We start from the raw sequence: 15,834 nt of genomic DNA on the forward strand, positions 1-15,834 counted from the left end.
TCATCTGAAACCTTGTTTTTGAATGTCTTTAGGTCATAACACAGACTCGAGGATGTCCCTGTTAATCACGTGCACGAATAACTGTAAGACTTTTATGAAACTGTGAGAAGCCTGTGTGAAAAGTAGTCTAGTGCGGCTTGGTCCTGAGTGAGCACTTTTCCATTTTTGACCTCTTAACCAGCCTGGAATGTTTTGCCTTAAATCTGAGTCACTGTAGTACAATGTGTGGTGTCAGTAGTGAGCTTCTCTCTGGTGAACTCATAACCAAAGAGGCCGTGTGGGTTTTCCTAATGCAGGCACGTGCTGATGACTCTGCTTATGGTTCTTTGACATGAGTAAGAAGAAAGGCCGCTGATGTGAGTCACAGACAGACCGGACCTTTGTGTCCATGGGCCTCTGAGATTCTCATCCTACTTGTTTTTCAGTCCACACTTCTGTGAAAGCTATTCATTGAATGTCCAAGTACAAACTGCACGCCTCAGACTTTTCCATTCCACTTTGAGAGCAGTCAACAGGGAGCAATACATTTGAGCTGTAATAGTTTGTACGGTTACACATGAAGAGTGGAAAACCATCTTCGGTGCTCCTTGGTCTAGAAACTTCCTGCTTTGTCTAACAGATGGCCTTGTACATGTACATTTTGCTGAATCAATGTTATTTAGGACAAACATATTCAGGTTTGCCAAAAGATATGGTCTCAAATGTCAGATTTACCTTCTTCCTCATCGTCTGTGCTCTGTTTCCTCTTCTTTCTTGACTTTGAGTTCTTCTTCAGCTTCAGATCCTGTTGATCCAGGATGAACTGAGTCACTATTAAACAAAAAAAAAAAGTTTAAGTTATATTTCTGAAAGCAGGAATAGAAGCACTTAACCTGTGTGTGCAAAAGGGTTAACCTTCTAATTTAATATTTAAACTTTTCTTATTAAAATTAAAAACACTGCAAGCAAAAGTAGTAGATTTGTTATAAAAAAACAAAAACATGCTCAAACATGAATTGTTCTTAACACAACAATGTCCTTTAAATGTTGATACTTGAAATAATAATTTAATAATGTTATCCACTGTCTAACTGTAGCAAATTTCCACAAGCTCTTTTGTTTGACCCAATACAAAATATTTTGTGGTAGGAAATCAAAATCAGTTTAAGTATTCAGGACATTTCCCCATAAAAAATCTCTTAGTGTATGGTGTGTCACACTTGATTTTAGTAAACACTCTTGGCCTTAATTTGAAGAGATATAAAAGGTGACCCACCGTGTTGCTCAATGTGAGACTCACATTTCTTGTCGCTGACAGGCTCCGTGTGTCTCTGGATGTAGCCCTCCAGGTAACAGCGGAACTTTGGGGACGGTGCAAAGAAGGCCAAACTGACTGCCATCAGCTCCCAACCTGCTGCTAGACTCCTGGGACTTGCATTCCCTGTGGTCTGCCTCACCAGCTGTACGTACAGCTCGTCCCTTAGTCCGGGCAGGTCCCAGCACTTTGTGACGATCAGCAGGGCGCAGTGTCTGCGGTCCAGGCGGGATGGCCTGTCACCCATGAAGGCCTGGACCAGTTTGAACATTTCACAAGCTTCTTTACGGACAGTGCGGTTGCTGGTGACAAGCATGGGCTTTTTGATGGAGCTTCTGTTCCAGGAGAGCATGTTGGCGATGGACACGCGCCTCCGAAACAGGCCTTGGGTGTGCATGTTGAGGTGTTTGCTGGCCCAGTCCTCCATGCCCATCTCTGGAGGTGGAGGTTGTCGCAGGGTGGCGTAGGCAAGCTGGTAGGACATCCCAACTCCTCTGCCTCCTTCAGAGTCTGCTCCCTCTCTCCCCTCTGTGCGGTGAGGGCCTAAAGAAGCAGTGCGGCCGTCTACCATACATTTCTTATGACTGTCCAGAGGAGCTGGGAGCTCGAGAGTTCCTGCCTATATAAAGAAAACATGACTATATTAGACCGGGAAATACAAACAAAGCTGCACAACTGAGGGATTACACAGACAAACAAAAATTAACTAATCTCTTTGATAAGGTAAATGTGTAGTTTATTATTATAATAATTATAATATATAATATATTCTTTAAGAAAATATAAACTGCCTATAATTACAGTTGTATAGTTATGTGATGCAATTTAAATAGTTCAAATTAAAATGAACTACAACTAGAAATTAGAAGGGTTTTTTATAGTGCAATTGCTTTGCAAGTAAGAAAGTCAGGAGTATACTCATTTCATAATAACTCAAAATCTTGATTATTCAAAGCACAAATTAATTGAATTAATTAGATTAATTGCCCAGCCGTAGCTCCAACTAATTTATATTTGCACAAATACCAATTACGAAATTCCACATCAAATCATTTTGATTGTTTAATCTTCTGAACCCTAATTAATCCTGTAGCCACTAAACAATGTTTTGTGTAACAAAAGGACATTGTCGAACTTGAAATATCAGTAATTAACACTAGATAACATTTACTAGACCCTCGAATGACCTCAGCACCAGCCTGCCCACTATGCAAATCTATGGATCCCTCGCTCCAGACAAGATTTCATTGTGCTCCCAGCGGTGAAGTTTATGGCTGTAAAGAGCACCTCAGTGCCTATAAAACCAAAATCCAGTAACTGTGATAAGCTCAACAAATCGCCAGGAATAACATAAACCTGAGCCAGATTCTACACTCTTAATTTACTGAGGGAACATAAAACGCATTGACATGTCTGTTCAATGAGGCCCTGATGTAATAAGGAGCAGATGAGTGCCAGACATGCTGGACACAATATGGTTTCTCAATCAAATGGACAGCCAGTGTTTGGCTCTGGACTATTTACAATCAAACAAACCTTTTTTTTATTAAGTAGATATTTCAAGTTTTTTAGACCAGGAGAATCATGTCTAAATATGGAATTTCTTATGATGAAATGGGATTTGTTCTATACAGTAGAATGTACAAGTCTGCACAACCGATCCTAATGTGCTTCTATGATGTAACTAGGGGTCTGGGGAACATTCCTGCAGATTTAGGGGGCCCACTCCAGACTGTGCTGTTGTTGATCAACACGTGATGGCTACAGTAGAACCAATAATCTTGTACAATCCTGCTGCTACATCAATCTGCCAATCCCAGACCATATGGGACACAGTGGTCATCCTTCCTGACCTACGGAAGTCATGTCCTGAGACTCAAAGCTCTGGCATTGACCCCAGATGCCCAAGAGTTTCTTTGGCATGGACAGTATGGCACCTACAGCGTGGCACAGATGGATGGTGGTATGAAGATGACAGGTAATGTTTGGACTGAAAATATTATGACCACTTTTTATTTTTACACAGGATCTCCTATCTGGTAATCAAGACATGATACTTAGGGAATGTTAAGTGTAAAAAGCTGCTGCTGGGTGTTATGCTACAAAAGGAGATTAAAAGATTTGAAAGGTGTCAAGGTTGGCAACATATGTGATTTTTACAACTTGTAGAGCCACAAATGAAAAAAGTCTGTTAAGCAAAGTTCAATTTGACAGATAGAGTATAGTTTTCATAGCTAGAGATATCCCATCTCAAGATGGTGGTAAAAAAACAGAAACAAGCTGACACCACTAGGTATGCAAAATGCTGTATGAGTTGGTGATAATATTTCACAGTAATAGTTTAGCCTACATTTCCAAAGGGAAGTAGGAAAAAAATGGAAATGTTGACTAAATTATAATCAATGAAAATAGTTTCACAAAATATGAAACATTTTCTTCTTTCACTATATATATATAGATATATATATATATATATATATATATATATAGATAGATAGATAGATAGATAACAAATGGAGAAAATCTTGCATGCATTCTTTTAGGTTTTTTTCTCTCCACCTTGTTTGGACAACAAGCTTATTTGTTTGAAGTACCAACACATCAACCTTAACAGAAAGAATTTATCAACTGTGCACGCTAGGTGTATGACAAGTAGATCTGCTTCTATCGCTCGTTTCTCTGGTGAGTTGGGTTTACCTGTGAAGGTGGTCCTGGGGTCTCAGGGGAAGACAGACTGGCCTGGCTGGTCACACTCATCTCTAGTGTGTCCACTTTCTCATAGGTTCTCTTCTGTCTCCCGGGCATCTCCAAAGGGCTCAGAGCAGGGTTTGCTCTGCCCAAAGAACGACCTGCTGAATTGAGATCCTCTCGCGATGAGGACCTTCCCGAACCCCCTGTTCCCCCTCCATACCACCGAAGGGAGTTAGCAGGGGAGCGTGTGTGCGGGACCACTCCTCTGTCCACCATGTCCTGGTTGTCCAGGCCAGCCCGCACCTCCCTCATGGTGTTGGAGCGGCTGACCACCTCTCTCATCTCTGCCATCAGCTTCTCGTGGGCACACAGTTCACCAGTGCTGCCCACTGATCCGGGTCTGCCTCCAGCCCCTGCCCCAGGCCCAACTCTCCTGCGACTCTTCCTTCTCAGACTGGGGGAAGGCCCAGTTGAGTAGCCAGAGTCCTGGTAGTTGGCTGTGGGCTGGGGTGTCGATGGAGGGAAGTCCTGAGAGGCCTGGCTACTCTGGCGGCTATGGCGAGCCTCCATGGCACGTTGCACTGTAGCCTCCAGAACTCTCCAGTTCTGCTTTTTGTCCAGTGTATTAGGGGCCTGCCCGGCGTCTCTTTCCCGTACTTGTCCTCTAGCCTGGGGAAGGGGCTGGGATAACATAGGGTCATGTCTACAGGTAGGGGAAGGGGTGCGGGTGGGTACAGGAGAGCTTGTTACAAGCCCCTGCTTTGGGTCAATATTGACCATGTGTTTAATGCACTCCAGTCCAGCTGGGCTATAGTCTGAGGAGGATTGGTTCCTTCTATGCCTGGAACCGGGAGTTGGATGCTGGAGAAACCTGGGTTTTTGTAAGCTGTGAGTAGGTGTCAGACGGGACAACTGTTGTCCATTGTACAGATGAGCCCCCTCTATCTCCATGTCCATGGGAGGTTCATCATAAATGGGACATTCAGTCACTGGCTCATCATAGATTGGGGTGGTGTAACCGTACTGAGGGGAGACAGGCCTAGGGGTGCTGGTCTGAGACCGGTGCAACCGGGGACTAGGGTGACCACTATCTGCCACCAAACAGAAGCTCCCATTGCTGGCCTTTCTCAGGTGATGGGCGTGCCGTGCATCTACACCCATTTTTCCAGAGGGAGCAGTTTGATAGCCCTGTGCTGAGTGTCCCCCCTGCTTGCTGCCGGAGGGGTGCATGGTGAAGGTGTTGGGTCTGCCAGGGCCGCTGAGCTGGAGAAACTGCTGCTGCATGGCCTGACCTCGGCTCATGCTGTTCACTTTCACTAACATGGCTGCCTTAGAGCCAGGTACAGGCTGCCATCTCTGAGGACCATCTCTGAAAAATACACAAAAGAATAGGTTAGTCCATGGTGTGTTCAGCAAATACTGTTCTGTTTTGAAGCCCATAAAACCAATAGGCAAACAGAGTCAGTATGTTTACATGCACTGTTAACAGTCACGGCCACAGGCCATTAAAACTACTGTCCTCGTCCCAGCGCAGAGGATGATGGGCATCTATTTATTGACAAGTTCGGGTGACCTTTTATGCTGCCAAATGTCCTTATCTGTGCAAAAATGTGTTGGCCTTGAACATATTTTTCATGTTTATACTTACCGAGAATAACAGTACAAACATTAGATGAGGAAAATATTAAAATATGATCAATTTGAAGCATTTAAGTGACTTGAGTTGAGTCAAAAATTCTTTTGAAATGGTTTAACTGACCTCAAGCTCCATTTTTAGTCTGGCAGTCACGATAGCCTGGCCAAAGACACTGAATGTGCAAGGGACTAAAAATACCTACAAAATAAAATGTAATAAAATGTGTGACATATTGAGTGGCCTCTATTCAAAAGTGACAACAATGGGATATGACAAATATGAAGAAGTCTGTGAATATGACAGTGGAGAAGTATTCACAACTTTAGTCATTGAAGATTATTCATTAAAGTTCAAAAGATTGATTCATCCTATTTTGTTGAAGTGAATTTCAAACCTTACAGTCCAATACTAATCCTAGCGACACAAAACAATCTGGAATCAATCTGGTCACACTGCCCTGCTCTGTAGCCCTGGACTTGGCTGTCACCTCATAATCTGCACAAATAATCAGGACAAAAACGTGCCACTTCGGATGAACAAATGTGTTGCGTGAGAGAGCACGATCACACGTTGGCTCAGAAACACAGTTGGAAGCTGGCCAGATTAGGACAGTCCATGTGATCTGCCCCAAGCACTCTGTGGGTCAACTTTTTTTCTTGGAATACATTCAAATGTCACATGGTTATTTCTGTCTAATTTTGTTCCTCTTTATGACAAGCAATACTCCAAACAGCAAGCCGTGTTTCAACATTGTCATGAACTACTAAGTAAAGGACATATGAGATCAAGTAGCTGCATAATGAAACTTGAATAAAAGGTCAAACAGTTAATGCGGCCAAAGAAGGCTTACCTTCCTCGCGCTCCTAACATTCAGTAGTGTGACAAATTGGATCGCAATTGATCACCTTCTGTTCTTTTTAAATCCAAATGTAAACACACATCAGTGCAGCTAATGTTCAAAGACTTCCCTTATCCAGAAACTACTAGTCAGTGGAGAGTTGAGAGCAGTAGCAGTAGGCAGGAAGAGGACTTAGAGTGGTGGGAGGTAGAGAGGGAGGGGAAGGGAGAGAAAACAGACGAGCCCCTCCTCTCCACACGTCTCGAGAACAATGGTCCACAACAATTCCCCTGAGGTCTACGAGCGAACGGCTGCTTTCCTTAAAATGCTGCTGGTTTAAACTAAACTCTGCTTCTGTTGAGACGTGGCTTCACCTCTGGCCAATGGACAATAACTTTTCAAACTTTATCAACAGTGAAGTCCTGGTTTTAAAGCACTGGTCATTGTTATAATAGATAATTTACCATTTATATAATTGCAACAAGAACGGCGGATGTTCTTCTGTTAATTACAACAACTACTACCCACTCTGCCATCATTAAAAATGAACAACTTGAGAGCGTTAAATAGCAAGTTAAATAGCAACAGAAACAAAACACATTTTTACATTAAAAGTATGTAACGGCAAAATACAATGTTTGGCAAAACAAAAATGCTATGGTAAGTCTGGACATCGCTGCTTAGGCTGCTGCCTCTGCGACTCTGCCACACCCTCCGCGGGTGGTCTCATCCTTTTTCAAGCTCGGTTCTTTGGTAGAGGATAAATATTAGATAAATATTTTTTTCCCCTAAGGAGAAAGAATGTCGCCTTAGCACAGCTTACATTTCATGCTGTGTAACATTTCATGGCGCTGTTGATATCACAGGAATAAAAATTTATAAATATAAATGGAAGAAAAACTAAATTACAGTATGCCTAGACTTTATACTCTATATTATTATAAAGTTATTTTTAAGTGTATGACTTAATACATACATTTTTGACCATACTATTTTTCACTATATTACATCCTCTGTTTTACACAACTCTCAGGCACCATGACACCTGGCTGCAAGTGGTTTTGAATGTAAACAGGCTCCATGTGTCTTCAAAAGGCCCCCCTGATTTTCACAAACCAGTTTGTAAAGTCTTGGCACAGCACCAGCACCGCCCAATCAGACGCTTTACTGCAACAAATAGAGAGACAGACAGCCGCGTGTGAAGGGGCCTCTGATAAGTTTGGGATGTACTGCTGTTTAGTTGTTACAAGCTGGTGTGGTTAAACAAGGCTATGTGGCTGACAGCTGTAGATGTGAGAAACCACTGTTTGTGCCCTTTCAAACGGTGTATGCTTTGTCACTCCAACAGGATGGGACAGATTTGGAAGTGATGAGCCCACCACCACAGGACCCTGCTAACAGTTTAACAAGGGTCCGTTATGAAGATGCAGGAAACATGAAAGCTTTTCTTCTGCCATGAGACAACACAGCCAGACCGCACAAGTCAAAGCACAATAATTATGTTCCTCTGGATGTTTGAAAAGTAAATTAACAGCTGGTACACATGATCTTGTTATAACATTCTACGATATGGATCTGTTTTTTCATGGTGTGACTAATATGAGGACTAACCCTTGGAAAGGAAAAGTGAGTACTGCTTCCTGTTTAGAATGATCGAACTAAAGGTCTAGGACAAGACTTCCCCATACAATAGGCAAACAGGAAATGCCTATTGCAAGATTCACACAGGATGGACCAATCAACCAAGCTCAGAATTTTAGATTTTTAGAAGGTCATAGGTTTGCCACAAAAGTCACAGTAGAAGTGAGACCGTTAAGGAAACTGGCATATTATTATATATAGACGGTATAGTAGTATGTGTTTTGGACCAGAAGATGCCACAGTTCTACAGGAAGTGTGAGAGAGGGGAGTTGTATAGCCGAGTTTGAGAAAAGGGAGGGTGGGAGTGTAAATGAGCCTGGGTGGGGATTAGTCGTGGGAGAGTGCAGCGAGAGAATGAGTGCGGAGCCCGACATTCCGCTCATTCAGGGGCCTCAGTCTGAACAGTGGAGGAGCCTCACACAATGCATGGCTGTGCCATCGTCACAGAAACACCTCCTTCAAACGGCGGCAGCAGCAGGGGGTGGACAGATGAGCGTAAAGGCCATATACAACCTTTAGAGCTGGTCATGCAAACACATTCTTACACAACACTCACCAGACCCACGTGCTCTAGTCTCAATGAGAAAGGTGTTTACAAAAGGTGTGTTAGCAGGAGCTGACCTAACAGGTGTTTATTTTATCCCCACCTTATGCTAACATCACTAATCTCCGATTCCAGAAAAGAATAAAGAAAAAAATACAAGACAAAACATGAAACTAGCAAACCCAAGTCTTTTCGTCAGTTTTATAATTTCCATTTACGACATATAGCCAAAGCTCAGAGAAATTCAAAAATGTCTTCGTTTCTGGAATGCGCAGTAATGCAATGATAAACTCTTTGAGAACCTAGAGCAAGCATGTGAGCACTTCAGACGATGGAGAAACCAGAAAATAAAGTTAGAGGCCTCTTTGGAAACTGTAAAGTTAATCAGATTGCCCGCTGGGGCAACAAATTGACTTAAGGTCAGCACATTTCAATTAGTCCAGCAACTCTCCTGCCCCACACTGAACACACAGTTCTATAGGTACAATCTGACCGTCAGTGTGGTCAGGTTGTCTCAATCAGCCGCTAAATATACTGTACGGAAGCTCCTGTCAGCAGATGCTCTGTCTCTACTTTCTTTCCTGCCTGAAATAAGTGCAGTGGAAAAGCCATCAGCCGGGTCACTTTGGTAGATATGGTTATAGACGTTTTTAAATAAACCCATTGGGAATGACAGCCTTACAAAAACAGTGGTTATTATTAACATGGCTGGACAGGAAAAGGATATGAGGTCTTCTGCTCTGAAAACACCTCCCACCAAAGACCAGTGGGGTTTGCTGTATATCGCTTCTAACGGAAGGAAATGAGAAATGACAATGAAGACAACCTATTTATCACCAAATGTATAAACAAAAGGTGCCGCTTCGTTTTAAATTCACAACAGAGATCATGTGTAAGCCTGTCACGATAAAAAAAATGTAATATGACATATTGGTGAAGAAAACAGACGATAAATGATAATAGTGAATGCCTTTATGCCACTGACACGATAACCTTAAAACAGGATTTCCCCAAATAAACGTGCAGTATTATGTGCAGTAATATGTGCAGTATTATTAATGAATGTAAGCTAAAATAAATAAATAAAACACTTAAATAATTATTTACTCAATCCTCTACAGCTCAAACCTTAATGTAACTAATGTAGAAAAATAAACATTTATTTGAAAAAGTACCCACAATAAATACTGACCACCAAAAAAATTATTGTCATGTAGTGAAAGTCAATATAGTAATTATCATGACAGGCCTATGATACTTTTCCAAAATGTCAAATAGATACACTACTAAAACACCACAGCTTCTTGAAACAGCTGTGAGTAGAGCTGTCCAATAACCGCACCAGCAATACCGCGGTATGATCACACCACACGAGGCTCCACCCACGTGCCCGCCGTAATTTTACTATTCAACTATGAACCATTTCATGTTTACACAGCACTAAGCTGGAGGACAGTGGTGAGACAGAAAAAGGTTCCTCCACCCCTTTAAGAAAAGCAGTGTCGGTGATAAACTCATGTCCTTCAGTCAGAGCTCGAGTCTTGAGTCTTGGTAGACTTGATGCATAAACTGTATAAAGAAGTGGACTAAGTCAGTGTGACGTCACTGATAGTGTTCAGCTCCAGTCAACTGAAGCTCATCGAAGCTAGCAATTATAGCGGCTAATTTGGAGAGTTCCATATTTAGATACCGTGAGTATCATAGTAACCAACTGGCCAATCTGGAGCCAGGCTGTTAAAGGTAACGCCTCTTCCCACCTGCACTGATAGTTTAGCAGGGAACGGGCGCTTAGCAACGCTGTCAATCAAACCTGTTGCTAACACTAGTGGGAGCAACCTCAGGAAAAGAAGGCACCGGATATGTCTCTTATTAATGTTCATATCTTGAAACAAACAAAATATCTTGAACAAAATAGTGAAATATAAACACCAGGATCATGTAGAGTTAATATGAACATTTTAAGATAAAAATTACGAGGCACACTGCAGCAGTTACAGAGAGAGGTGAAAATCTTACAGTCGATGGAGCCAGAAACGTGGCCATGCTCACGTCCTATTGGGAATGCCACGTCCATTAATACATACAGTCTATGCTTGAATGTAAATCCACTCACTGGGCAGCGTTAAAACCACGTGAAGTTTGGCTCAGCCCTCGATAACCTGCTCTTTGCCCACGGAGCTGACAAGTGTCGACGAGCACTCCGTTGCACAGGAGTTTATGTTACGTTATAGCATAACATAATAATCACTCACTCGCTACATTTAGTGAACAAAAATGGCTTTTTCTCACATGTGCACACATGTCTGTCTCACATGCCTGGTTATTGTTTTATACAGCTATTTATTAAGTACAAACCCAATTTACATGTATTATTATGGGTCTATGTGCTATACTGCATACACTGCTGAGGCACGTAAAGTTTCTGTTAGGGAAATTAACTGTGACAGCCCTAGTTGTGGGGGGTGTATTAAATTGTAGTTGAAGCATAAAATTGGGGGAATAGTTGGCAGACTCAGAGACACCTTGAGGACCAGCTGCGCTGGGACAGCTGATGCAGTCCGAGCCAGCATGTCTCCTCTGTGCGTGTCTGAGTGGCTCCTGCGCTCTATCCCTGGAGCGCACAGGGCTGGGCCCCGGGAGCAGCTACTAGAGTTGCAGTTCAAGTGACAGGACCAAGCCGAACCCTGCTGAATTCCACAGGGATCAGCGTCAGGAATTCAAAAGAGGAACTCTGATCTTATTACAGCACATTTCACATAATGCCTATTGAAATGACGGCAATAAGGGAACAAAATGGAAAATACAAGAATAAAGTGAGCCATAACAGTGAGTTCACGGGATGCCAATGCGTATCTGGGTTTTCATTTTTCAATAATCAATCTGTCATTTTAGTTCTGCAATAGTACTGCCTATCTCTGTAATGAAGCAAATATACTTAATTACAAAGCAAATATACTTAATTACAATCTACTAACAAAAATAACAGCAATTTTGATTCATATATTGAGAAGCTACAATTTGCAAATGGTCAGAAGACTGCTAATAGTGCTGTAACTGCATGACGAAGGGCAAGTATGGAGGTGTAATCTATTTAAAGAAATGTTTTAGTAGTAATGGAAGAGACTGTACTCTTCTTAAGTGGATGGTGGCAAGACTGTGTGGATACAAGACACCTGTTTGTTGGGTGAGTCAGCTGAGTGAGCCAACAAAACGCTCTAGGCCTGTTGATGTGGTGCCACTGGTTTTCACGCAACGCACACTGGACAAACTCCAAAGTCCCACGGCACTAGAGCGAAACAGCCAGCGTCCAAACGATATCCAAACAAAAGACACATAAAAGTGAGACTCTGTAATCTAGATCTGGAGAGGACCCAGAGCTCTGCCTTAAAAGACCCAGAACGAAAAAAAAAAAACAGCCAGACCAAAGCACTAAGGCACATAACTAGATCACAAGTTCAAGGGGAAGAGAAGGGGAAAATCTATTATAAAGCACCGTAAAAGTCCATATGAAAGTGGTTAAAAATGAGCTTACCACGCTGGGTCTGAGGAGATAAAAACCAGTCTTTCCATGGGTCCAACTGGTGTGTGCCAGACATCTTCACAGTAAAAACATAAAAGGTGTTGCCTCGCACCGCTAACAAGTCGACAGTGTTTGTCAGTAAAATGTCACAGCTTTAATAACACTCTAGGACCTGACTCACAGATGTAAGCTACACAAAGAAGCACCTTCAGTTTTCATAATTGCTTAAATTTATGTTTAGAAAATCTCTAAATATACATCCCTGAAGCATTCTGTTTATTTATTTAACTGAATCTTTGAGCTAAAGGCAAGATTTGAGCTAAAAGTGCATGAGTTGATATAGCAACCAATTCACCGTTGCGTAAATCTCTTCAAAAGGGCAAAGTTTAAGCAGGCCAGCAATCAGGAAAGATGAGTTTTAAGTGTCTAATGTCAGCCAGACTGAACCACATGATTACAGGTCTCAATGAGAAGGCACATACAAGTCCTTCAGTATAATTTGCTGTCCTGCTCTATTTAACAACATCCATAGACTTCCTGCAGTAGGGAAAGCTCTTAGCTGACCCTGGGGGGACAACAAGGCTTAAGCGTGGCCCTTTGTTCCTTTTAGTGGGGCACTGAGAAGACAAAAGAGTGCGGTGACCCTCACGTGAACCACCTCTGATTGCCTCTGGCTTGTTTTACATTGGGCCGATTGGAGAAGGGATAAGGTAGCAGACGTTTGTGCTCATGGCAAATTCGAATACACAATACAGACAATGCACGTCGCTTTTCGTTTCAATTTGGATATTGTCCGCGAAACATTTTTGAAAAGATTTTTTATTGACTATGGTTTATTTGACAGGACAATACGCAGCCTGGGATTGGGGGTGAAGAGTGGGAAAAGGCATTGAAAAGGCAAATTTGTCAGACCCAGGAACTGATCTCACAACATTGCAGCTGGTACAGAACTCCTTGGCGATGTAATGCAGCTATATAAAATTCTAAGCCAAAGGTTCTCAATCTGTGGTGCATAGATTCATGAAGTTACCTCAGAAATGACAGGTTTATGCTAGATAAGCTGGGTACTTCCACAATGAGTCCCCCTGAAAACTCACACGACATGTGATAAGCTTCTGTCAATGAGTAACTGATTTTTGGCACAAGTGTGATCTCATGTCTTCATTCCCAACAAGAGTGAGCACATATGACGACTTCAGAGAGGGTCAAAGGGAACTCTTAACTGTCCCGGCAAAGAGCGATACAGAGGGTGTGTTGTGTGGAAACTCTTCTATCTGCAATGAGCGCAGTTATTTATAGCTGGGAACAAAAGGAAAGCCTGTTGGATGAACTCAGAGCTCCATGTAATGAAGAACAGCATTGTTTGTTTTGAAAAAGGTCAGAAGTTAGTGGCTTCTCATCTCTTCTTGCAAGTCAACATAAGTAAAAACGCTTACTGGAAAATTATAGAGGATGTTGAAACAAGTGACAATGAAATGCGCAGACAGGAGGGCTTTATAGGCAATTAGTAAACCTCAAATAACCATTACTCTCAGAGCCCAAACTTCCACATCAATACTTCTGATGATAAATAAAGTGCCAGTGAAGTGAAGACAAGTCTGCCCAGGCCTGTCACATTTTGAAGTGTAATATATTGCTATAGAAAATATAACAAGAAATGATAATATTGAAACAAACATTTATTGATTGATAAGGCGATACAGTATTTATAAAGACAGAGTAATGTCCAGCACAGTTTGTTTTCATCCATTTTGAGTACTCACATTCCACCCTCACTGTGTGTATTCTGCGCTGGTTTCTAATTACCTCTAAGAGATGGTGGAGGCTGGTGAGTATGTGAGGGACCATATGGCTAAGTGGGATATCAGGCCCCTATGGCTGAAGAATACAGCTGGCTATTGTTTTCAATGCAGAGAAAGGGTTCTGGGAAAGGGTGAGTCACTGGGGTGAGGTGAGCCTCAGTGGGGAGCTGAACCCCCACAGCACATAGCAGAGGTAACAGTACGAGCCACATGTACGGCCATTCAACAGCCACATCTGACCAATTAGTTCCCCTTAAGACGTTGTGTGTCCCACAACACTGGGAGGTCAGAGGACAAACCCAGTGGTCAAAGAATCCCAGGTTCAGCTTAAAGAAACTGGAGAAGCAAAGTCACCACAGCAAAGGTTCCTCACATCATCAGAACCTCTACTTGTTTATAGCTCCCTGGAATGTAGAATGTAGTTCTGCTTGTTATTAACAACAGACAAAACTCTCTCTCAGCCAGCTCTTATGAACAGACATTAAAGCTCTTTGCTGCAAGAGGCGTTGCATTCTGGGATGGCCTGGGGCCTGAATTTGTTTTAGGAAAATGAAATGAGTGTTGAATCGGCACAGGCCGCGGTGAGCACACAGAAGGACTTTAAGCTTCAGTGGACATGTGCCAGAGGAAACAGCAGTGGCACGTCTGGAATCTGAGTTGGAGGGAAGAGACTATAGTTTGGAGCAGACCGCAACGCCAAGCACATGATGGGATCACTGAATGACTTACTGTTGGAGGTCGTTTTGCACCAGAAGTAGCAGCTACAGGGCAAATGTTGTGCTCTCTATTTCAGATCAGCCTTTTCTCCTCAGTTGGTAGCCATTTATATAAGTGCTCGAGCATGTCTCACAGATGACAATATAGTAACAGGGAATGCACAGATAAGGCAGACGTTTGAAATGCGAGAGCACCCTGAGATTGTTCTAACTGGGCACAAGTCAAACTAATCTGACAAAATCTCAACAAAAACATTTGAAAGTTATTATGACTCATGGTGCCACATGTTGAGATGGATATAACATTTCCACAATTACTAGCACCTCCTGTAGATGTGCGTCTGCCGTACGGCCATTTCACACATTCCAAATTACATTGAGTTTGTGCGTCAGGGATGCATCAACTTTTTTTTTTAAATCACGATGAGTGTATTGCTCTTTTATTGTATAAAATAGCAGATTTAACTAAATGATGGCGGTGAAACTGTTTCTAGCCTACCTGTGCTGTAGAGCAGTCGCAGAAATACAGAGACACGCCTCAGCCGAGGCGTCATTTCTCCTCTAAACCTCTCCCTCTTTCGCCGCTCATCCTGCACTCCTCTACCCTCTCCTCCACTCATCCTCTGCTTCAATACTCGCTGTTCTTTGTAAATCCTCAAAGCCAACATGCTTTCTCTCCTCGGAATTCAACAAGTGCTCAACAGCTGTGTCGTGAAGTTAAAGTAGAAAGTAAAGCCATGCACAAGTAGAGGTAAAGGGAGCTGGCTTTTGCAAACATCCCACGGCTTTCATTTACACATTAAATCCGCGTAAATCCACAAGAGATGCAAGCAAACCTGAAATCCACCTACAAATAAAGCTTTGGCCAGCCAAGCTGGCTGGTGTTGACGTCAGTCTCATTTTTGGTCTACCAAAAGTGTTATTGAAAATCAGACTATTTTCTTGTATTCATCTTTTGTGTGATTATAAATAGATGGTACAAAATCATTAATGTCACTGCGGCATCCATCAAAAATCGACTTCTTACGTATTTTTGCCACAGAGTCACAGACGGATCAAACACGGGGTGCAGTGGTGTAAACCTTCTCATTCACTTAACACATTCTAATTGTTACGGCAGATGAACAGGTATCAGACCAGAGATGTGACAGA

The 15,834-nt window shown here is 42.4% G+C and overlaps 1 protein-coding gene across 3 annotated transcripts in view; it reads right to left on the reverse strand.

Moving 5' to 3' along the window:
• Window positions 1–15,834, reverse strand: part of arhgap46a (Rho GTPase activating protein 46a) — a 30,334-nt gene that overhangs the window by 2,917 nt on the left and 11,583 nt on the right. Inside the window, exons 1-4 of one of the 3 annotated variants that reach the window (XM_033966722.2) lie at window positions 6,472–6,639; window positions 3,992–5,354; window positions 1,256–1,913; window positions 715–810 (exon numbers count right to left, since the gene is read on the reverse strand). In XM_033966722.2, coding sequence (XP_033822613.1) covers window positions 715–810; window positions 1,256–1,913; window positions 3,992–5,354; window positions 6,472–6,491 — 2,137 coding nt within the window. In that variant the 5' untranslated portion in view covers window positions 6,492–6,639. Of the gene's footprint in view, window positions 1–714; window positions 811–1,255; window positions 1,914–3,991; window positions 5,355–6,471; window positions 6,640–15,834 lie in introns of those variants that run through there. The other 2 variants (XM_033966720.2, XM_033966721.2) reach the window with 2 other exon arrangements.

The sequence above is a fragment of the Periophthalmus magnuspinnatus genome, chromosome 5 (assembly GCF_009829125.3).
Source record: "Periophthalmus magnuspinnatus isolate fPerMag1 chromosome 5, fPerMag1.2.pri, whole genome shotgun sequence".
In the NCBI taxonomy this organism is placed as follows: Eukaryota; Metazoa; Chordata; class Actinopteri; order Gobiiformes; family Gobiidae; genus Periophthalmus; species Periophthalmus magnuspinnatus.